Genomic DNA, 24,886 nt, shown 5'->3' with positions numbered 1-24,886 from the left:
ATTATAATAATTCATTAATTTTTCTAAATTAAGAAACCACCATACTATATAGTTCCTTGTTGCAAATTGCTTATCGTTTAATATATTTCTATTTTTTTAAACATGCTCGTATATTGAATACACTGATCACGAGGAAACGGTGTTTGTTATGTCAAGAGCATTTTGTTATGTCGAGAAAATGAAGTCGTGTTCACGAGAAAGCAAGAAGGAAAATAAAATATAATGCATGACCCCTTAAAACTTCCGTAGGATTATTTATTAATATAATATCCAATCATTCAAAGCACATATTATACATTGTATTCGAAATAAAGAATTAATTTGTTTTAATATGGTACGAGAAACCAAGCTGTTGCTCATAGTGTTTAAGTGATTACATGACATGGCGCATGAATACATTATTCAGTTGTTGTGATGCGGTCAAAGCGGTATCGAGAGCCACTCGGCCAATCAGATTTCAGAACAGAATATTATTTATTTATTTGTGAATAGAATATTTTTAAAATTGTTTTACTTTGCGATAAAATAATTGTTAAGTAAAACAAAAACGCGCCACTATAAATTTCGTCATCTTTTCTATCAAACCGGAAGAACTCTGCGATGTCACCATGACAACGAGGACGCCGTCGGGCACCTGCTGCACTGCGGCACCGGAAGCGCGACAGGAGCAGGAGCGGCTGATCTGCTCAGAGAGGAGCGCGTCCGCGTGTTGTAGCGTTTACATTAAAATCTGTAAAATAAATATATATGTAAATATGATGTGTTTCCTGCGTATGAATGACGCAATTGAATACCGTGAGTGATTTGATGCAACATCCGGGCTATAATAGCTAAGCTTTGTCTCATAAATACATATAAATACATATACATACATATACATGTGCATCAATATGGAGTTGTTTCTGAATTAAAGCATTAAATCCAGGCAAAGAGGACAATAACATCACCGTGGAGAGAAGAAACACCAAATAAGACGTAAGAAAAGCTTATATTATTTCCAATGTGCTGTTTCTGTTGCATTATATCTGAAATAAATATCAGTACAGGTTGCAGTATAATAGAATATTACAGTATATTGTATAATAGTGTGTATATATAATCTTTCTTCCCACAGGTAATCTATCTCATGAACAGTTAAATGTTTTCCCCATTATGCAATAAGAATATGAAAAAGTGCAATGCCACAATTTATTCATTGATTGATTGATTTAAATAAATGTGCAACTGGATGCTTCTTCTCTTTTTTGTTCTTCTGTGAAACAAATATCTATGTATTTTTTTTATTCATGTTTATTTATATAGCACTTTTCACACTGGACATTGTCCGAAAGCAGCTTTAAAGTATATAAGATTGAACCCGTCCTCACCAAGATTGCGATTATAAATCATTAAAACGTTACAAATACCCGAGAGTGAGAAAAATCCTGAGCACCGAAGTGTGTAATTATGATGAATGTCCTTATTACAGTCTTATTTTTGTAGCCAGGAGCTTCTGAGCAATAAAATAGCTCAACATCAAAGATCATTATAAATTCAACACTAACAGGTTTATGCTTTAAAATGTTTAATATTGGAGAAACAGCATATGTAGAATATTTTCTGGTTGTTTATCTTATCCTATTTATAATTTAAGCTATCTTCCTTGTGTGTACAACTGTACAAAAGTTATACGCAGTGTGTGTGTGTGTGTGTGTGTGTGTGTGTGTGTGTGTGTGTGTGTGTGTGTGTATAAGTATATGTATGTGTAGAGAGAGAGCTCTGATCTCAACTCTACTGAACACCTTTGTAATGAGTGTGAACACTGACTGCACCCCCGGTCTCCTCACCTTACCTATATCACTACCTGACTTTACTAACAGCCTTGTAGCTGTCTATCTATCTATCTATCTATCTATCTATCTATCTATCTATCTATCTATCTATCTATTTGCATGTCTCTATCTGTCTGTCTCTATCTATCTGTCTGTCTCTATCTGTCTATCTGTCTATCTGTCTGTCTGTCTGTCTGTCTGTATCTGCGTGCCTGCCTGCCTGCCTGCCTCTATCTATCTATCTATCTATCTATCTATCTATCTATCTATCTATCTATCTATCTATCTATAGTGAGGAAAATAAGTATTTGAACACACTGCTATTTTGCAAGTTCTCCCACTTAGAAATCATGGAGGGGTCTGAAATTGTCATCGGAGGTGCATGTCCACTGTGAGAGACATAATCTAAAAAATAAAAAATCCAGAAATCACAATATATGATTTTTAAACTATTTATTTGTATGATACAGCTGCAAATAAGTATTTGAACACCTGTCTATCCGCTAGAATTCTGACCCTCAAAGACCTGTTAGTCTGCCTTTAAAATGTCCACCTCCACTACATTTATTATCCTAAATTAGATGCACCTGTTTGAGTTCGTTAGCTGCATAAAGACACCTGTCCACCCCATACAATCAGTAAGAATCCAACTACTAACATGGCTAAGACCAAAGAGCTGTCCAAAGACACTAGAGACAAAATTGTACACCTCCACAAGGCTGGAAAGGGCTACGGGAAATTGCCAAGCAGCTTGGTGAAAAAGGTCCACTGTTGGAGCAATCATTAGAAAATGGAAGAAGCTAAACATGACTGTCAATCTCCTCGGACTGGGGCTCCATGCAAGATCTCACCGTGGGGTCTCAATGATCCTAAGGAAGGTGAGAAATCAGCCCAGAACTACACGGGAGGAGCTGGTCAATGACCTGAAAAGAGCTGGGACCACCGTTTCCAAGGTTACTGTTGGTAATACACTAAGACGTCATGGTTTGAAATCATGCATGGCACGGAAGGTTCCCCTGCTTAAACCAGCACATGTACAGGCACGTCTTAAGTTTGCCAATGACCATTTGGATGATCCAGAGGAGTCATGGGAGAAAGTCATGTGGTCAGATGAGACCAAAATAGAACTTTTGGGTCATAATTCCACTAAACGTGTTTGGAGGAAGAAGAATGATGAGTACCATCCCAAGAACACCATCCCTACTGTGAAGCATGGGGGTGGTAGCATCATGCTTTGGGGGTGTTTTTCTGCACATGGGACAGGGCGACTGCACTGTATTAAGGAGAGGATGATCGGGGCCATGTATTGAGAGATTTTGGGGAACAACCTCCTTCCCTCAGTTAGAGCATTGAAGATGGGTCGAGGCTGGGTCTTCCAACATGACAATGACCAAGCACACAGCCAGGATAACCAAGGAGTGGCTCTGTAAGAAGCATATCAAGGTTCTGGCATGGCCTAGCCAGTCTCCAGAGCTAAACCCAATAGAGAATCTTTGGAGGGAGCTCAAACTCCGTGTTTCTCAGCGACAGGCCAGAAACCTGACTGATCTAGAGAAGATCTGTGTGGAGGTGGGCCAAAATCCCTCCTGCAGTGTGTGCAAACCTGCTGAAAAACTACTGGAAACGTTTGACCTCTGTAATTGCAAACAAAGGCTACTGTACCAAATATTAACATTGACTTTCTCAGGTGTTCAAATACTTATTTGCAGCTGTATCATACAAATAAATAGTTAAAAAATCATACATTGTGATTTCTGGATATTTTTTTTAGATTATGTCTGTCACAGTGGACATGCACCTACGATGACAATGTCAGACCCCTCCATGATTTCTAAGTGGGAGAACTTGCAAAATAGCAGAGTGTTCAAATACTTATTTTCCTTACTGTATCTATCTATCTATCTATCTATCTATCTATCTATCTATCTATCTATCTATCTATCTATCTATCTATCTATCTATCTATCAAAAACCAGATTTGTGAAAAAATTGGATTAAGAAAATGAAAAGTATCTAGTAGTAATATCTTTGCTATGACACTTGAAATTAAGCTCCAGCGAATCCCATTTCTCTGCATCTTCTACGAAATGTTTCTGCAGTTCAATCGGAGGCCACGTGTGGCAAACTCAGTAGACCGGACATGATTTGGAAAGGCAAGCACTGGTCTATATAAAGGCTGAAAATGCAGGTCAAAACAAACACCAAGCCATGAGGTCAAAGGAACTGCCTGCAAAGCTCCAAAAATTGATTGTGTCAAAATCTGGGGAAGGCTACAAAATGTTGGCTGCACTGAAGTTTCCTATAACACAGGACCTCCATAAATCTTAAGTGGAAAAAGTTTGGAGTCTAGAAGTCTTCAGAGAAAAGCAACATAATGTAATCTTAGTATGATCTCCTTCTCACTTTTAACCCATGTTTTGGCTGCTTTTCTTCACAATCTTGGGAGCTGATTTTCTTACAAATATTTGCAGAACTAATTGTAAAATTTGATCCTATAATCTGAAAGACTCATTTGATATTCATGCATGTCTCTGTTCTGTTTTGTCCTTTTTTTTTATGTGTTCTTCCGTCATGTTTTCTCCTTTCCTTTCCTTAAAATATTCTATTTTCTTATCTCACATTTTCCTGTACTGTTTTGTTATAAAACAGTTGTTTTGTTTGCATTTACAAATGTAACAAATAGCAAAGTTGCCTTTATATTTACAGGTAGACCCCCGACTTACGACGTAGATAGGGGTCGTAAGTCCATCAGGTCGTAATTCGAGAAAAGTGACTTCTCTATGATGCGTTCCGACGCAGACATAAAGAGGCACAATATATAATGTGTGTGTGAATACATAAAATGTGTCAGACGTGACAAAACAAACGACTCGATATGACAGACTTAATACATAAATAAATAACTCAGACCCCTGGTAGAATATATATGTTTGAAATTGTACTTTGTCATATATTTTGCAGACATCTCAAACATAAATAAATGAAAATCATGAATCCTGTATCCCAGGACAAGTTTAAGGATAATTTATGGATGGAAGGATGGATGGATGGATGGATGGATGGAATTGATTAATTAATTATTATCATAAATCCTGTATCACTGGCAGGTTTATGGATAATTTATGGTTGTATTATGATCGGTAGGTAGGTAGACAATCAGACATACAGAGAGACAATGAGAGAAACTGTGTAGATGATAGTGTAAGCAGATAACGTGTGTAAAGTGTGTTGGCGGCGTTGTTTTTGAGTAAACTGTAATATTATGAATTCTGCATGTATTGTTTTCCACTTGAACCATTTTCACTCTGTTGTTTTTCAGATCATGAATCGCCTCTGTAACATGAACAACAATTTCCCGTATGATAACAGTCTCCTGGTGTTAGACATGGTTCTGCGGTCACTCTGGGGAACCACGCAGCCAATTAACTGGGAGAACGTTGCCCGCTTAGTTCCTGGTTTCACTCCTAAAGAGGTAATTAAGAAGCAAACGGTGGTCAGAATAGAAAACAGACAGGCCGTGTAATGGGGCTGGAAATGTAGGAAAAACTCACGATGTGACAATTAGACCTTTTTCTGAACTACTATTTTTATGTGCACATCCCAAGACTTGCCACTAAAATGTTTAATACACTATGTTTTATCTATTTTTAATCTAAATGTACTCATTCACAAAACCGTTTTGGTTTCATTTGACATTTTTAGCAACTTTCAGAACTTATATTGATTCCCTATTATAGTAACATCCTGGGGATCATCAGATTAGCGTATTAAATTTGACATCCTGACAAGTAGGTCATCATAGCAGCAAAAAACAAAACAAAAAAAAAAAAACATAAAAACAAAGGTATTATGTGGTCAGTCAGATTTGAGAGAATATAGACGGCTTAATCTACATAAAAATATAAATCAAAATGTTTATTAATAAAGTCTTAGTTTAATTGCTTTCAGTTTAAACATGCTCCTAGTTACTAGATTGGATTATTGGAGTGAATTCATGTTGTATTAATGTTATCCTATTATGTTATAAAATCTCGTGAGGCTGTTCGTAATGAAAGAAATAAAATAAAAATCATTGAATGACACTTTAAATGAAAAGGAATTGGTTGATACAGGTACCTTCATTCATATTAATGCATAATTAGGTTTTTACATCTTTCAGAAAGCACAGATGTACTGTGATTAAGTCTTACCTACATGCTACAAACTCAAAAAGCAATCACACTCAACCTACTGTATAGACTACTCTCCGCACTAACTCATATTAACCGGAAACAGGGCAGTTTAGAGTCAACAACATTCTGTACAGTGTAAAAAATTCAAAAGTTTACTGTCAAGCATGCAGCAGTATGATACCTGCCCCAATGGATCTCTATTAGCATTTGATGCAGTTCTCATTCCTGACCACCAGGTGCAATAATTACTCCATGAATGTTGAGCGGTGCCTTAAACGTGCTGTTTCATGACTGTGCAACATCTGGAATAGGGAGCAAATCACTGGACAGTGGTCTTATGTTTGACAAATGACTACATTTAGACACATTTTGGACACTGGTCATTTTTAAATAGAGGTCATTAGTATTTTGACGTAATTTAAAATGTGAGTAAGGATTGTTTGATTAGATATGTTTTAAAAGGATGTGGTAATCAATTAATGTAATCGTTTGAGGATCAATAGCTGCTATTAAACAAACCAAACGGTTACATACTACAGTATCGTTACGGATTTGTTTTTGTCGTTCTTGTGTGTGTTTGGTTTTTTTTTTAGTGTGCACGCAGGTTTGATGAGCTGAAAAGCACTGGCAGTTTCCCCCTAGTAGACGAGCAGTGTAACGCTCTTACTGGAGCCAGTGGTTCTCCATCTGAACCTCTCTCTGCTTACATCCGATCCACATTATTGGACCTTACAGGGGAGACTGGGGAGTCAGGGGAACAACAGACCAACCAGAGCACACTTTCAGTGTCAGGTAAGGTAAAGGAAACCCAAATTAAATATTCAGATTGAAAAAATACAACTATTGCATATGGTTTCAGCATTTGGGACAGTGTTCACTGACAATCCTACAGGAAATCCAGACAATCCTAAATTGTTAAACCTAAATCTTTATATAGAACACATGAAGGACAACTTATATTATATAACATATAAATTGTCCTCGTCAGAGACACATGTTAAACTATTACCAGTTCCATGTAACCTTTCAAACAATTTGCTGTAATTTTAAAACCTGTATAATTCATATAAAAATGGATTACTTTATGCAAAAGCTTCCAGGCTTCTATTTATTTTAATGTAATGTGTCAAGTGGGTCCCAAGTTTGTTTCAGTTATGTTAATGCTAACAGTAGCTATAGCTTTGCATTATTATTGTTAGCAGCATTGTAAAAATAGCTCCAGCGCAAAACAAAACAAAGGAATAATACTTCACAACATGCAAGTCCTTGCTCATTTAATACAATAAAAGTAAGTTCTCAACACAATATTCTTTCACTTATTTCATGAGGTAACACCTTTAGAGTATTCGATAAGGTAAACCAAGCAAACTGAGCTAAATCAGTGATAGTAATAAATACAGCAGCACTGGTATGGTAATGTTAAATTGGTAATAATTCACTAGGAATAATCCTAAAATCCCACTCGTGTTCACCTGGGACCAATGCAAGCTATGTTACTAGGAGTTAACTAGATGACTAGCTGTAAGTGTTATTATTGTGCAGTTCCACGCAGGCAGAAAATCATAACAAGGATCAGTAACGTGTCTGAGAGGTTTTGCCGTGTTTTTTCTAGGTATGAATGTGACCCCTGTTGTGCATGGAGCAAGTTTTGAGACTGAAAAGACAGCGAGCGCAGAGGACGAAGAGAAGAAAGACAGAGGAAAGAGGTAAAACTGTACTGAAGGTGTTCTATATATATATATATATATATATATATATATATATATATATATATATATATATATATAATACAAACCCCTCTCAGTTCAGCGACCATTTTATAAAATCTTCTAAAGGGCCAATACTATAGAAATGAAAGGTGGATATATTTTTGAGTAGTCAATATGCAGCTTGTATAGCAGTACAAATTCAATGTCCTCTAAAAATAACTCAACATACAGTCATTATTGTCTAAATAACTGCCTAAAAAACGTGAGAAAAAGTGTCAAAAACTGTCCAAAGTGTCAGTATTTTGTCTGAGCACCTTTGTTATCACTGCCTTAATCCTCCTGGGAATGGAATTCACCAGAGCTGCACAGTTTGTTGCTGGGATCCTCTTCCACTTATTTACATTTACATTTGCAGCATTTAGCTGACACCCGTGTCCTGACATACAAAAGTGCTTTGAGTCTCTAGCAATGAATAAATCTACACGGGTATCTACACGCTAGATTACAAACATAATATAAATCAGACTATATCTCTTGATTTTTACAAAGCAAACTCCTTCATAATGACATCACGAAGCTGCTGGATGTTAGACACATGGAGAATCTCCACACTCCACACTCACAACTTGTGATTGCAACTTAATCTCACATCTGTTCTATATATATATATATATATATATATATATATATATATATATATATATATATATATGGGCATGGATAAATCTGGATGCTTTATGCAAATGTATGTTTATTATAAGTAAAACCAAACTCAACATAGAGCATGAAGACAAAATATTCTTGTAAAATTTTTAAAGTAATTATGGTGTTTTAAATTACATAAATCATCAGGACACCAAACGGAACCAATGCAACCAAACGGGTTTCCATACGGACGGTTTTAATTGCCGGATGTGTGCATCATGGTGGATTTTGGTGCTTGATTTGAGACTTGGCCCATCAGTAAAACAAATGTTTAGTGATAAAAAAATTATTTTATATTTATTTAATTTATTTATTTTAATATTTATTATCCGAGTAAAGAAGGGACATCATGAATTAATGTGTGTTGCGTTGAAGGTTTTAATTTCGCCTCTTTCATATTTATTTAATTACTAAAAAAAAAAAAAAAAAGGTCACAGAAATGCAGGCTGCTTTAATCACGTGTTAATAAATTTTTTAAATATATACATTTCAAAGCTGTGTTCAAATGTTAAAAGCTAATTTTGAACACTAAGTACTGATATTCAAACTTTTCCAAATATTGGATTGGGTATGTCTGTATAACAATGTATTTATATATTCATAAACATCTATATATTTATATACAATAGACTGCTATTGTGAATATTGTGACATTTACTAGTGCTCTAATTGAGCTAAAGGGATAGTTTTGGCATTTTATTTGCATGGTAAATACACTACTTTTCATATATTGGCTGAGACACAAGAGGAATTTAATGCACTGAAGGAGAAATCATTAAAATAAGAAATATGACAAAAAACACAAATACTGTATATATCACCAACAGCTTCAGTATTAATAGAGATGCTACACAGATGCATAATTCACACAGATTTTCTTCTCTCTCATTCTCTAATAATATTATAAAATAATATAATATACATTACAATTCCTTTCAATACATGTAATTTTATCATACAGGATCTAGATCACATTCTAGATCTGTATATAAAATAACTAACAATTTAACCAGTATTTTTATATGTCTAGTCAGTTTTGCACTGCAAAAGAAATTACAGCTTGTCCATGCTGGCAAGTAAACCTGGTATGAATGGGATAGACAATGGCTAGGTGTGTGCTACACCATTGGGGTTTTGGGGCAGGTATTCAACTTTGCGCAACGTACACTTAGCGATTGAAATTTCATCTTGTAAATTACAGTTTTTCATTAAAATGATATGAATAGTAAATGTCAAGAACCTACTTTTACAGATTACATAATGCATCTTTAACTGCTGCTCTTGGTTTCCTCATCTCAGCCCTATCATGGTGATCCACGTGTGCGATGAAGCGAAGAACCTGAAGCAGGATTTTGAGTGTCCGCGTGACCTGTTGATCAGAGAAATGCGCTACTTCGCAGAGTACCTCTCTATGGACGCCCAGCGCTGGGAGGAGGTGGACATCTCGGTGCACTGCGACGTCGAGATCTTCGACTGGCTCATGAACTACGTCAAAAGAAACTCCTCAGAAGATCAACCAGAGAAACATGTGGACAAGCCAACTCTGGGTGAGAGATTTAGCGAGGCTCATAACAGTGATGTTTGGTGTATAAAAGTTTAAAAGCCAGATTTGGGTGTTTTGTGAGTGTTTGGTGTGTGTGGTTTTGAACGATGGCCTTTTCTTTCATGTGTGGTGTGTGGAGTGATGGTGGACAAAGGAGTTGTGTTGTTGGTTGTGATGTGCTCGTTTGGTTATGGGGTGTCGTGTTTGGTGTTTGGTTTCAGAGCCCAGCAACGTCATCTCTATCCTGATCTCATCCGAGTTCTTGAAGATGGATGCTTTAGTAAGTGTGGTTAATTTAGTCGGCGTGTGTGTGTGTGTGTGTGTGTGTGTGTGTGTGTGTGTGTGTACTTCAAACCTCAATCAAAGATTGCTAACATGTCAGTTAGTTCAGTAAGAACAAGAGGACACAAAGTTCCTCAAAAACCAACCTAGAACTCACTGCTATGTTTAATATTGAAAGTAAGAGCATCTCCACACTTAAAATACGAAGAGAACTCAACAGCCATGTAGCCTTAGGACAATCACTTATCAGTAAAGCTCATTGGTGGAAAAAGAGTCAAGTTTATTTCTATAGCGCTTTTCACAACAGACATTGTCTCAAAGCAGCTTTACAGAATTTAACAGTTAAGGTGAACGATGTGTATTTATCCCTGATGAGCAGCCGTGGCGACTGTGGCAAGGAAAAACTCTCTTAGATGTTATGAGGCAGAAACCTTGAGAGGAACCAGACTCAAAAGAGGAACCCATCCTCATAAGGGTGACACTAAGAGTGTGATTATAAACTTTTAAAACAATGCAGAACACCAGAGAGTGAGAACTAACATGAGCACCGGAGTGTGTAATTATAAGTAATGTCCTTTCTACAGTCTTATACAGTCAGTTGACGTTATGGAACCAGGAGCTACTGAGCAACTTAACATTTGAGATCATCATAGATCCAACACCAGCTTCTCCAGCCTTTAAACACTCCGAGGTCCAATGTCCAAACTCTACATAAAGTGGAATCCAAAAGAGGTTCTGTTTGTTAGAGATCATAAAGATTGGACTCTGGACCAATGGAAATGGGTCATGGGGTCTAATAAGTCCACATTTACCCTGTTTCAAAGTGATTTGTGCATCAAAAAGCAGAGATAAGCAGATAAAGGGATTCACCCATCATCAGTTCCTATCGTAAAAGCCTGTGGGGGCAGTGTTATGATCTGGGGTTGCTTAGGTATATCAGGGGTTAGCAATGTTATGTGACCCAAAACAAGAGTTTAGCTGACTACTTGAATGACCAGGTTTTTCCATTAGTAGATTTTTTTTCTTTCCTGAGGGCATTACCAGTATACAAGTATATAAAACACTAAATATGGTATCTTTTCTGGTATCTTCTACAATGACAATTCTAGGATTGATCAGGCTTAAATTGTGAGAGTGCTTCCATGAGCATTAGTCGTTTTTTTTTTTCTCCAGAATCCAGACCTTAACCCCATTGAGAATTTTTGGAATGTGCTGGAGAAGACTACACAGCGGTCCGGTCCTCCCATCTTAAATACAATCTTGGCGAGAAACGAATGCATTTTAATAAACATTTGGACATTTACATAGGCTTATTGAAACGGCGGTGAATGCGTGCTGTAATCGAAGCAAAAGGCCAATTCCAATTGAATGTTAGTGTGTGGGATTTTTTTTGCCAAGGCAGTGTAGATAGATGTTTTAGGAAAATTTGGTATGATTTTGAAATAAAAACAAAAATATTTTTCAGTCTTTTTTTTTTTTCACTTCAAGAGCAATTTCTATTAGCTTAGCTATGCAAATTCTTAACAGATGACAATGTGGTGACATTACCACAGATCCTGCAAATTAGTTCATTTCCCTGCAGCTTAGCTAAAATCGGTTGGTGGAAACATTTCGTTTTCGTGTTTTCATTGGTTGGGCTACAAATATGACAAATCTAATCGGGATCCTAAAATCCTACTAATGCTTACCTAAAGGAAAGCTAGTTTACTATCTGTTGACTGTCTGGCTAGCTATGTGCTAGCATTTATATAGAGTATATGTACACACTACAGTGATGGCTAAAGCAGGTAAAAGAATGAAACTACTGCTCAGATACATGAATGAGTTACCAATGCAGGTATACAGACATCCAGATCAGTCTGAGTTTCTTATTGCAGATACCCACTGTAGCCTGTTGCTCTTTAATATTGGCTTTGAGACCCTACTGTGCCTTGCTGCTACAAAATGTAAACGTATAGATCTATTATAAGGCTATTTTAATAGTTTGTACACAAATTAATAATTATATTGTATATTCTTTTGGTTACTACTAATACTACCTAATAATTAGCTGGTATTTATCTATTGAAGAAAAACAACAGGAACTGGCTCCTGATTGAGGTTTTAAGATTCAGTACTTCATTAGCAATAGTTATGTGAGGATGCTTTAGTAGGTGTATTTCAGTCTTGTAGGCGTAGCGCTGGGTGTCTGCGTGGTGTGTTCAACATGCTGCATGACCTGTGATATACAAATAATCATATTAAGCAAAATAAAGTTTACATGGTCCCAGATTAGTGACGGGTTTCATTCGTTTTGAACGAGGCGTCTCAAAGAGTGATCTGTTGATTTTCTACTGGACGTGTATGAGCAAAGCATCGCAAAATTTGAATGCACAGGAAACAGAATTGAGTAGTTTATCTCGAGTTCTCTGGTCCGAGTCGTTCCTTTTTTTTGACTCCCATCGACGCTACACGATGTAATAGATCAGGTTTTTTGGTCTTGACATTATTGTTGCAATAATTATAGAAGTCACGTGACAAAAGAACTAACGACATGGTCCAGAAGATACGAGGGGTGAGCTATTCATTCTGTTTAGCATTTAAACAATTTTTTATCCACATTTCCAAATTTTACAGTAATTACTAAAACTATAGTCAAAGTTGGTTTGAGATGGTTTGGACATGGGGTATGTCAGTAGGAGAATGCTGAGGATGGAGTCACCAGGAAGGAGGAAAAGAGGAAGACCAAGGAGGAGGTTTATGGATGTGGTGAGGGAAGACATGCAGGTAGTTGACAGAGGCAGATGTAGAGGACAGGGGGGTATGGAGACTGATGATCCGCTGTGGCGCCCCCTAATGGGAGAAGCTGAAAGAAGACGAAGAAGATAGTCAAAGTTGGTGTATGTAGACGTGTTAGGGGGATCTGCTTATTGAAAATGTAACATTTTTTTTTACTTCTGATCAAAGTAATGAAAGAAACTAAATTATTAAAAAAATATATATATATATATATATATATATATATATATATATATATATATATATATATATTGTTTATTTTGATGAACAAGACTTAAAGAACCAAGTCGCTAAAATGATCTTTCAGTCTCAGATCCACGACCAAGCGTTCTAATCTCATGTGAAGGTGAAGAACAAGTTCAGGCCCCAATCAATTGTCCTCTCAAATAAATTGCACCACTTGAAGAGTTTTTATCTGTTAAGAAATAATGCAGTTTTTAAAAGAAATGAGCCCCAACCCATGGTTTGCACTCATTTATTAGCAAATAGGTGAAAACTATCACCAATTAGAAAATGGTTTGGTTGTGGGATGTTGTTATCTGATAGAAAGACAGAATCATTACTTATTGTCTGAAAGGAGAATTCAGTTCATCTCCAGCTGTATTAAAAATAATATTAAACTATTAAAAAAAAAATCCCTTTATTTAATAAATGTATTTAATAATGTTTTATCTGATGGTTTTCTGGAAATGAAGAAAGGTGAAGGTTGAATAATGTGTCTGCAGGTGGAGGAGTGCATTCAGTACTGTCACGAACACATGAGCGCCATCGTCGCCACGCCGTGCAACATGAGCTGCATCAACAGCAACCTGGCCTCGCGCATCGCCCTGCTGTTCACGCACAACCAGGCAGATGACATCAAGGACAAAAAGGACAAGTTTAAAAGGTAATTCTTTTTTTTTTTTTTTTTTATGAAATGATGTGCATAAATCAGATAAGAAGACAAACATGGTCCTTTTCAATGCTGTGATATGCATCTTTCAGTAAAGTGTTCCAGAAGAAGATTGAAAAGCTGTTTGATCCAGGTTTTGAAAGTCATGATTCCCCAGGAAATGCTGCTACGCTGTACAGGTCAGAGAGAAATGTTCAACCTCCCTGTATCCTCAAAGGCTTTTGAACACCTTATATTTTTGGGCCAAATGCATTAATGATGCTGCACTGTGGGGTTAATTAGGGTTGATATATTCTGAATCTTCTCACTTTATTCCAATGGTCTTTCCACTAAGGTGTGGTCTTTGCCTTAAGCTTCTCACCAAAGACACAGAAAGGAAGGTCTCCTGCGTTCCGGGTAAAATCAACATCGACCATCGTGGGGATATCGTCTACACACACAGCAGGTACAAAACGCTTCTTCTACATTTTTTTATTCTTTCTTTTTTCTGAGCTTCAATAAGTAAAAATGACCAGTGTGGACTGGTTTGTTCACTGATGTTGTTTGTGTTCCCTCAGACAAAAGAACTGGGACGTTCATGAGTATCTAAACAGCTTATATGAAGAGCTGAAATCGTGGGTGATGGTTTACTGGAGGATCTGGGGTGCCATTAATTATCTCACCTGCTCATGCTGTAAACAGGTAACTGTATTTACTAGGGCTGGTCTGATTCACAGATACGAATAGGTGCAATGATGTGACGCATCAAGCTTATAGGCTCAGTCATTAAAAAAAAAAAAAAATCATTTGAATCTTATTCAAGCCCACCCATATATCTATTAGAGACGTTTTTCCCCAAATTCTTACCTAACACACCTATAACAAGCTGAAATTGCACTATCCATGTTCCCCTAATATACAAATATATATTTTAGGTCATAATGTAGACATTCCTCTGCTGCAGGTTTTCCTCTGCTGTGATCTGGCCCAGTGCAGGTATCATCCTGAGGCTGTGGTTTACCCAGGCATGGGCGCCAGTCGTAGTGAGCATGGTGCCGGGATCTACCCCTGCTGCAAGCAGAGAGCTTTACGCTTTGACCCGGTCGCTATGCCAACGGTGAGATTGAAGCACATACAAATGTGTAACCAAGTTTATGATTAGCTAAAACACACTACCTTTCCCAGGTTAAGTTTGAACAGAATAGCTGTGTATAACACAAGTTAAAATAGCTCGAACAGCTAAGTTTAGTGTAAAAGGCTGACATTCACAGTTAGCGAGAACCAGACCACCGTTTAAACTGTAATGATCGTGTCTACATTACATTTACATTCACATTTGCGGCGTTTAGCAGACGCCCTTATCCAGAGCGACGTACAAAAGTGCTTTGAGTCTCTAGTAATAAATAAATCTACACTGGTACACAAGATTACAAACTTAATATAAATATAACTCTTGAATTCTACAAACTTGGATAGTGTGCTTATGTATAGTAGAATAATATATATAGAACTATATATATATATATATATATATATATATATATATATATATATATATATATATATATATATATATATATATATTTGGTTCGATATATGCAATATCTAAATTTCTGTAAGCACTGCAATCCCTGTGTGTGTGTGTGTGTGTGTGTGTGTGTGTGTGTGTGTGTGTGTGTGTGTGTGCGCGCCTCAGGGTTGTAAGATGAGGGACCACACGGTTACTGTGGCAGAACCTGGGGACTGCGAGGGCAACATGAGCTCTGTGCAGACTCGAGTACTGAATGACCTGCTTCTCCACAGAGACGCTGTGTGCATGAGCTCCCCAACAGCACCAGACAGGTCTGAAGGATGTTCAGCTTTCAGATGCTGTTTATTTTTGTGAGCAATATTACGAATTATGAATGATTTTTACCCTTCTGTTTGTGCTGCGCTGCATCCGTGTCGCAGTTCTGCTGAGTCGGCCAAACAGAGCGAGCAAGCGCCCGAATGCGACATCACGCTGGACCACGCAGACCTTAACGTTCTTAGAGCCAGAGAAGTAACCGCTGTGAGTCTTCTGCAATGTTTAATTGTCATAATCATAATCAGTTATCGGCAATGATGTTTAATACCATGTATACACGGATGAGAATGGGTTCTTCCTCATACCATCTCAGGAATAATTTTTTTCCTTTTTCAGTCACCACTGCCTCAATCATTAGGGATAAACTATAAATTATAAGAAACTAATGGGCACTAAACTAATCATTCTTTTATTCACCTTTATAATACACCCTTTAAAATCCTTCAATACACCTTTTTTGAAAAAAAAAATCTGCTTTGAGACCACGTCCATTGTCCATTGCTACAAATAAAAAAAGAATTGAATCGAATCAAATTGAATGTATATACGTGGTTGTTTATCCAGTTTTGCCTTCTTTCTTGTCTGTGGAAGTTTTAATATTGCAGAAAAGACCAGACGCTTCTTCTGTTCTATGGTTCTTGTTTGGTTGATCCTGTCAAAAAATCCTAGTATTCAAGCCCTCAACCTTAGGGGTACCTCAAATGTGGAAATGACTCCAACTCACGAATCAATTTCGGACTGTTGTTCAATCAATCCTATGTTTAGGATTAGCTAAACTCATCTCTCTTTTCTCTAATCGGTTTCAGTTTTCACTGTTGAAGAACTGGAGTCTCCAACTCGTAAGCACACACACTCACACTCGGTGTATCCACTCTCACAATCACCCAGTCCATAATAAAAGTGTTGAACCTGTCTTTAATGTCGCATAGAGGCAACATCCTTTATTGTCTGAGGAAGAGGACTACACTACAGGTTCAGAGGTCACAGAGGATGAAGTCGGGGATGAAGATGACACATCAAAGAAGCAAGGTAGGATGAGGTTGTAGTTAAAGATTTGATCTAGTTGGCACTGGAGCATTTGGCAGCCCAAATTTGGTCAAATTCGGAGACGCCCCAAACTAGGGCTCTTGGTGAACTTTGATTTGGACCTCCATGCCATATAAAAAAGGACCAGCTTTATGTGTCTCATTAGAGGATGAGACATAATTAAAAGATAGAGGATAATCTTCATCCTCATCATGGACTATTGAGCGTAGCCTGTTCAGTCTCTTTTTTTTTCTTTCTTTTTTTTTTGCAAAGAAATAATTTTTCACTTTTTTTTATGTGCACATATGGATTCCATTTCCGCCACATAAAAAAAAGTTTCGCAATTCTGGTTTTATTTCTCGTAATTCTAAGTTTATTTTTTCACAATTAAGACTTTATTCTTTACAAATATTGCTCGCAATTATTGTTCACAATTCCTATTTTATTTCTCACAATTATTTCTCGCAATTCTGACCCGACTTTTTTTTCCTTGCAGTTATTTTTCGCAGTTATTTTTCGCAGTTCCAACTTTATTCCTTTCAATTTTGACTTAATTTCTCGTAATTATGACTTTATTTCTCACATTTCCGACTTAATTTCTCGCAATTATTTCTTGCAATTCTGACCTGATCTTATTCTTTACAATTCTGACTTTATTTCTCAATTATTTCTCGCAATTCCGACCGACTTTATTTATTGCAATTCTGACTTCATCTCTCGCAACAACCAAGAGGTAGCTTGAGCAATCACCTCTGCTGCCGCTTTAATGTTACAATGCAACGTGTGTACATACCAGTAGCAGACAGGAGCAAAGGCTACAGTGGCTACGCATGTTCTGTCCAATGATGTATTTGAATATTTCTAATTTTGTGCGTCAGTGGTACATTGAAACTTGCAACGATTTGAATTGCTAAAAATAAAGCCGGGATTTTCGAGAAAACTATGTGAACAAAATTGAAAAAAAAAAGAAACCGTTTCACTAGCGCCATCTAGAGGTTATCCTTTCAACAACCTACTACTTTACTGTTATACGCTTAATTGTTATTTTTAATATTTATAATTATGCTAAGTTTTGTGGTGCCTATAAAGTAAAAAAAAAAAAAAAAAGACCAAGAACATTGTGGTCTGGGGCCTATGTATTTATTTATTTATTTATTTTTAATGTTATATAGTATTAAATGTTGAAGCATAGTAGTTTTTCCTCAGAGTTTGCAGGCATGAAACCCTTCAGATTAATTTACAGATTTTTGTTTTGTTATATTAGCTGTAAAAAAGCTAAGGAAACCAGGCAAGCCTTTAAAAAGACAAGTGTCCTCACCGAGCATGCTGCACAAAGAGCGAGCCGGAGGAGAGAAGGTACGTTAAGGACGTTCAGTATTATTATTTTTTCTACAGTTATAACTCCAGCGATCTCTACCTCACAGCGTCATTCGACTTTTTTTACAGAGCACTTCGAAGGACTCGACCCCGTTCACGTATGTCTTATCAGTCACGTTAATACGATTCTAAATTCTCTCAAAAATTAGTTTAAATCATGCGATGCCAACAAATTGTTCTTTTTTATTATCTTTGTTTCTTCTTGTCTCTCTGGTTTCCCAGCGTGAGCATGCAAAAGAGTAAATGGGACAGCACTCGCTCGATGAGGTTTAACCAGGATGCCCAGAGAGAGGAAGGTCTCTGCTCTCCCTCATCAATATACGTTTATCCTTTAATCCGCTCAACCATGTTTTTCCTTCATTATCACTAATCTGTATGTTTTCCTGTGGTGTGGAGGAGTGAAGAGAAAAGATGCCAGATATTGTATTTAAGAAGTTCTTCAGCAGATGCATTGACGTTCACGTTTGCACCACTATGTAGTTGTTGAGTTAATTGAGTTGGATTAGAGAAACACTCTGCAAAATATAACTCCAGTAAAAGTAAAAGTGCTTCCTTCAAACTTTCATTTGACTAAAAGTACAAAAGTATTTGCCTTTAAATGTACTTGTGTACATTTAAGTGTCCAAAGTGTTACGATTTATTGTGGCGATAATGATCCTATTAGCATTTCTGTCACTTTGCTTAATCAACTCATAAGTTTATGTGAAAAAACTCCAATGTTCCTTTTAGCACATGAATTTATTATTAATATTAATAAGTCACACAATGATTGATATCTATTACAATGATCAAGATGAGTCAAAAAAACAAGGTCGCGGGTGTCAAGGCGCCTCGAATCAGGAGTTCATCATTCATTCCTCTCAAAATGTTCTGCTTGTTGTTGAACTGATACTGAACTGTTTGTTGGTGATAACACCAAGGATACACCAAGCACCAATCATTTACATTTACATTTGTAGCATTTAGCAGACACCCTCATCCAGAGCGACGTACAAAAGAGCTTTGAGTCTCTAGCAATGAATAAATCTACACTGGTACGCAAGATTACAAACTTAATATAAATATAACTCTTGAATTCTACAAAGCTAATTTAAGTATTTCAGGAAGAGGCAGGTCTTCAGTCGTCGCTTGAAGATAGTCAGGGACTCTGTACGGACGTCTAGGGGAAGTTCATTCCACCACCTCGGTGCCAGAACAGAGAAGAGCCTTGAATTGTACTTACCTCTCATTCTGAGAGAAGGTGGAACCAGTCGAGCAGTGCTGGAGGATCTCAGACGATATAATCACTGATGACTTGCTAAAGAGGAACAACCGATTTTGCAAAATGTAGTTGAGTAAAAAGTAAGATATTTTACTAAAGTAAAAGTCTCTCCAAATGGAAATACTTCAGTAAAGTACAGATACGTGAAAAAGCTACTTAAGCACAGTAACGAATTACATTTACTTTGTTACTGTAAACCACAAATCCACAGTGATAACATTTATGATCACAGACTGAGCAGCTAAGGAGCAGTGGTTCTGGGATTTGAACATCTTAACCACTGAGTTACCACTGCTAGAACTGTGCAACGTAGGAACTAGAAGGATCATAATTATGTTGAGTGATGTAAATAAGCGATAAAGGTCTATAACAAAGAGCTCGACACTGAGAATCCTTTACGGTTGATTAATGATTGAAACTTCTGTCATCTTCAGTCTTAGCCACATTTAAATTTAAATACAAGGGCAAGTGTTTTCATTTCTCTCTCTTTCTTTTCTAAGATTTGAATTACAATATCAGTATAATAATTATAATAATAATATATTGACAAAATTGCAAGGTGACAGTGTAGGACAAAAGTACGACTGACAGGTGCAATAATTCAAAATAAAAATTCAGTCGATTAAACTCTCTCTCTTTCTCTTCCCTTCTCCCTTTCTTTCTCTGCAGACCAAAGGAGAATGGTGGAGATTATTGACCATCTCACTAAGATGCGCTTCGGTGACTTGGAACAGAGCAAGTCAAGGGACACCAAGGAGGTAAAGCAGAACTGTGTTGATTGTAAAACATGTGAAAGTTGAATACACTGTGTCAGAAAGTGACAAGAGAAAGAAGATCTTGCATAAATGTGTGTGTGTGTGTGTGTGTGTGTGTGTGTGTGTGTGTGTGTGTGTGTGTGTGTGTGTGGGTATGTGGGTGTATCCTCAGCATGCAGGAGGTATCTACGTCAGGTTGGAGGCGCAATTCAAAAGCTCCACTCAGCTGAGTAACAGACAGAACACCTCGGAAAAAACACTCCGGTATGACGCACACTCACATGCCGCTTGTACAGATTTTTTTTTTTTTTTTTATAGGGAATAAAACCTTTGCTCCGATAGGAATGATTTTTTTTTAAAATTAGAAACAATAATACATCATAATAAACCTATGATTTAAATTAGATTGGATATTACAGAGTGTCAGAGCAGCTGTTTCTTGAAAACAAATCAACGCTTGCGGACCAATCAGAGTTATTAATCACACAATGATTCGGTGTATGTTTAGCTACAAGGGCGTTAAAAAGTAAAGGAGTGGACGTCCAGGGTGCAGTCAGCGTTCCAGTTCATCCTAAAGAACCACAAATGGCTTTTCGCCAAAAAGACTATAAAAAAAAAATACAGGTTTTCAAAAACAAAACCTTTTATGTCCACGTACAAGCTTTTTTTTTTTTTTTTTTTAAAGCTATTTAAAATAAACATACATTTTACTATTATAAAAAAAATATTAAAGTATTTGATGGAAAATATATATTTTTACTATTATTAAGAAAATAACATTTCTATAACAAATTTATTTCGGCCCAAAAACAAGTCAAAATAAATAACTAAAATATGCAGCAACACAAGTTACGTGTGTGTGAAGATTAAAGAACAGAGCTTAAACTGGGGCCTTCAAACCAATATTTCCATTGTTTTTAAACCATTGGCTTTGCATTGTCGTGCTAATAGCTTTGTAGTCTGATTAATAATCAGAATCAGAATCGGGAATTTGGTTCCAGCTGTTAGTGACTCTCAAAGTACAGACATAAATAAAAACTATACATTCAGCTTGGACTATACAAGAAAACAGACTAAACAAGACAATACAGACAATGTGAGACGATATAGACAGTATGAGTATTAAATAAGGATACAGATTACATGACAGATGTACATAAAGTGTGAGTGCATGGTAGTGCAAATAACAGTATTGTGCATCAGGTATGATAAAGAGTTTACTATAGAACTTTGTACAATATACAATACAGACCAAAAGTTTGGACACACCTTCTCATTCAAAGAGTTTTCTTTATTTTCATGACTATGAAAATTGTAGATTCACACTGAAGGCATCAAAACTATGAATTAACACATGTGGAATTATATATGGAATTATATACATAACAAAAAAGAGTGAAACAACTGAAAAATGTCATATTCTAGGTTCTTCAAAGTAGCCACCTTTTGCTTTGATTACTGCTTTGCACACTCTTGGCATTCTCTTGATGAGCTTCAAGAGGTAGTCACCTGAAATGGTCTTCCAACAGTCTTGAAGGAGTTCCCCGAGAGATGCTTGGCACTTGTTGGCCCTTTTGCCTTCACTCTGCGGTCCAGCTCACCCCTAAACCATCTCGATTGGGTTCAGGTCCGGTGACTGTGGAGGCCAGGTCATCTGGCGCAGCACCCCATCACTCTCCTTCTTGGTCAAATAGCCCTTGATGCCTTCAGTGTGAATCTACAATTTTCATAGTCATGAAAATAAAGAAAACTCTTTGAATGAGAAGGAGTGTCCAAACTTTTGGTCTGTACTGTATATCAGCCATAGTGTGTGTAACATATACAGATAATGTGATGACTGACAGTTCTGTGCAGTACTTATAGATATGAAGCAGGGAATATAATTATGGTCAGTTGTTAATGAAGCTGATTGCTTGGGGAAAGAAACTGTTCCTGTGTCTGGCAGTATTGGTGAGCTACAGTATATTCTGTAGCTGGGTGTGAAGGGTCAGCAGTGATAAGTGGTAAAAAGTGGTCAGGTTAAATTTCATGCAAGCGTTCAAAATCTCATCTATCAGATTTCAAAATGTCTCTTAATGTTTGATTTTTAAAAAAAGGAAATACGTTCTGTGCAAACCAGACAGAGCAGAGCACCAGAGCTTTCAATAAAAGCATGTTTTTGTCCAATTGTTTTGAAACTTTCGATGATCCTCAAAAAAAAATTTTTTCGCCATCACCACTCGTGGTTATCATAGGAAGTGATTTGCCGTTTTAAATACTATATTTTACAGTATACTATAAAATATAATACCAGCTGAAGAGTCAGTATGGTCAAATATGCAGTTTTACCTGAAAATGTCCTTTATTACTAGGGGTGTGCATCTCCATAATTTAGGCCGATGTGATTCACATCATAATGCATCGCCAACGATACAATACATTAAAGATACATATGAAGCAGCTACTGTGATGTTGTATGGATTAGAGACGGTGGCATTGAGTAAAAGACAGGAGGTGGAGCTGGAGGTAGCAGAGCTGAAGATGTTGAGGTTTTCGTTGGGAGGGACGACGATGGACAGGATTTAAAATGAGTTTATCAGAGGGACAGTGCATGTAGGATGTTTTGGTGACAAGGTGAGGGAGGTGAGATTGAGATGGTTTGGACATGTGCAGAGGAGGGACATGAATTATATTGGTAGAAGAATGCTGAGGATGAAGCCACTAGGAAGGAGGAAAAGAGGAAGAACAAGGAGGAGGTTCATGGATGTGGTGAGGGAAGACATGCAGGTTGTTGGTGTGAAAGAGGCAGATGTAGAGGACAGGGTGGTATGGAGACGGATGATCCGCTGTGGCGCCCCCTAATGGGAGCAGCCGAAAGAAGAAGAAGATGAAGCAGCTACTGATGCGATGCGATACAATTCACCTATATTACGATTTGGCGCGATTGAATTTCTATTTAATTCAACACCATGCAATAAGATTCAATGGAAAAAACATTATGCCATGCAATTCAATATGGTACAGATCGTTCGCTTTTATTTCTGTGGTTCAGACAGACAGCAAATCATCAATTTACTGAAGTGCCTTGTAACTTTTAACACTTTTAACTTCTAGTACAATTAAACACGCCTTTTGTAGGGCAAAAAAAAAAAAACACCTGTTCCTGGTGTCTCTGCAGGAAGTTACAGCTCTACCTCTGCCATGTAAATCTGTATTCTATGTGACTCTCAGGACACGCCTCGGTCTCCGTATAGTGTTGCTCTGCCTCATTTTCACGTAGCAGCAGCGGTGCTGAGAGAACGCGCTCGAGAAACAGTTCAGCGACAAGAAATCGATCTACCTATCAGAAATTGGTCATTTTCAAATATGTTAAAAACGATGCATCCCGATACAAATACAAACTTGTATTCGTAAGCAAAAAACAATTTGAGTCAATGCAGCACATTAACTTTTATGCCGATGCGAATCGCTGAATATTACCATCCATAAACTGTACACATCTTTACAATTTACAGCATGGAAAATTTCCATTAGATTATTATGTATTAGATTAGACATTGTGTATCCCAACTTTTCTCTCTCTCTGTTTCAGATCTATTTGTAACTCATCTTTGGTCTTTCTTTAGGGCGAAGATACGCAGTGGTCAGACCAGACCAACGTGAAAGAAAAAGCAGTAGAGACAGATTTACTGATGACTGTGTAAGAAATGAGACTTTAATAATATGTTTAAAAAAAAAAAAAAAAAAAGTCCTTTCAGTGATCTTTCCTACAGCCTGCAGCTGTCCTTTTATCCAACCCTTTTGAGACAGTCGGGAGGTCTGCAGTAGCGTAACGGAGGCCAGTAAAATCATTAGTTCAGCAGAAGTTGATGAAAAACGCATTGGAAATTAATAGCATCGCAGAAGCTTTCAGAATCTTTGCCCTTTACATATTCTGCTTGGTGGCAGCATTTTTCATTCCTCTTTCATTTTGTCAGATTGAATTCCTGTCTGTATCAATCCTGTAACCCGTTATACAGTGCACTGATGCTCATGTTCCTCATGTTCTAATCTCAGGTGAACAAAACCCATCCAGTCCTACTATAGTGACCTGCACTTTTACCATCATAAACAACCACAATAAAGCAAGCTTAAGGGGATTTAGATATCCTGTACAATAAAACTTGGAAGCTTGAACTCTAATGTGGCTTTATTTGTGAATTTTCTTTTTTTTTTACCTTAAATCACATGAAAAAATGCATTCCTTTGCAGAAGGAGGCAATTGTGCTGTTGATGGGAATGGATATGTTTTTGATAATAATAATGACAATCTTTTTTATATTAAGACTAATGTTCATCATTAGAGTTTATTTTATTATAAATAAAACCAATGGAATATATATATATATACACACACACAGTATATGTAATAAAATAATTGTAACATATAAATAAATACAATATTGCAGATGATGCTACATAAAAAAACAGTGCAAACTGGCAATACAAAAAGAAAGAAAAGAAGAAGAAATTGTGTGTGTGTGTGTGTGTGTGTGTGTGTGTGTGTGTGTGTGTGTGTGTGTGTGTGTAAAGGCATTCACACTGTGAATGATTTCCTAAATACAGAATTCATGTAATTCTGCAATATTTGAATTCATGTAATTCATTATGTAGAAGTACAGTTGCAGAACATCTGTAAAACATTGTTCTTGCTATCACAAGAGCTAAAAACAGTCGTTCTGTCACCGACTGTCCTCTTTTACTCTCTCTCAAAAAGAAATGGGGAAACAGT

General features: G+C 36.9%; 1 protein-coding gene across 2 annotated transcripts; it reads left to right on the top strand.

Moving 5' to 3' along the window:
• Positions 1-642: 642 nt before the first annotated feature.
• On the top strand, positions 643-24,297 carry sanbr (SANT and BTB domain regulator of CSR). Of its 2 annotated transcripts, none has more exons than XM_046855959.1 (23): positions 643-795; positions 926-975; positions 5,131-5,283; positions 6,577-6,775; positions 7,596-7,689; positions 9,697-9,944; positions 10,162-10,220; positions 13,726-13,886; positions 13,985-14,071; positions 14,227-14,337; positions 14,450-14,573; positions 14,836-14,988; positions 15,568-15,713; positions 15,822-15,921; positions 16,524-16,556; positions 16,647-16,746; positions 18,008-18,099; positions 18,190-18,218; positions 18,343-18,416; positions 20,051-20,139; positions 20,309-20,400; positions 23,742-23,815; positions 24,172-24,297. In XM_046855959.1, the coding sequence occupies exons 3-22, from the start codon at positions 5,134-5,136 to the stop codon at positions 23,776-23,778; spliced, it is 2,178 nt and encodes a 725-aa protein (XP_046711915.1). In that variant the 5' UTR covers positions 643-795; positions 926-975; positions 5,131-5,133; the 3' UTR covers positions 23,779-23,815; positions 24,172-24,297. The 2 variants fall into 2 exon arrangements, with proteins under 2 accessions (XP_046711915.1, XP_046711916.1); XM_046855960.1 differs by having other exon boundaries at positions 644-795; positions 914-975.
• Positions 24,298-24,886: the final 589 nt, after the last annotated feature.

The sequence above is a fragment of the Silurus meridionalis genome, chromosome 8 (assembly GCF_014805685.1).
Source record: "Silurus meridionalis isolate SWU-2019-XX chromosome 8, ASM1480568v1, whole genome shotgun sequence".
Classification (NCBI taxonomy): Eukaryota; Metazoa; Chordata; class Actinopteri; order Siluriformes; family Siluridae; genus Silurus; species Silurus meridionalis.
This window is presented reverse-complemented; position numbering and strand designations above follow the sequence as displayed.

Bases quoted from the DNA above. Each gene is read 5' to 3' on its own strand.
- sanbr (XM_046855959.1), top strand. From the start codon at position 5,134: ATGAATCGCCTCTGTAACATGAACAACAATTTCCCGTATGATAACAGT. The intron at 14,574-14,835 runs GTAACTGTATTT...CCTCTGCTGCAG, and splicing joins CCTGCTCATGCTGTAAACAG to GTTTTCCTCTGCTGTGATCT. The intron at 15,714-15,821 runs GTCTGAAGGATG...TCCGTGTCGCAG, and splicing joins TCCCCAACAGCACCAGACAG to TTCTGCTGAGTCGGCCAAAC.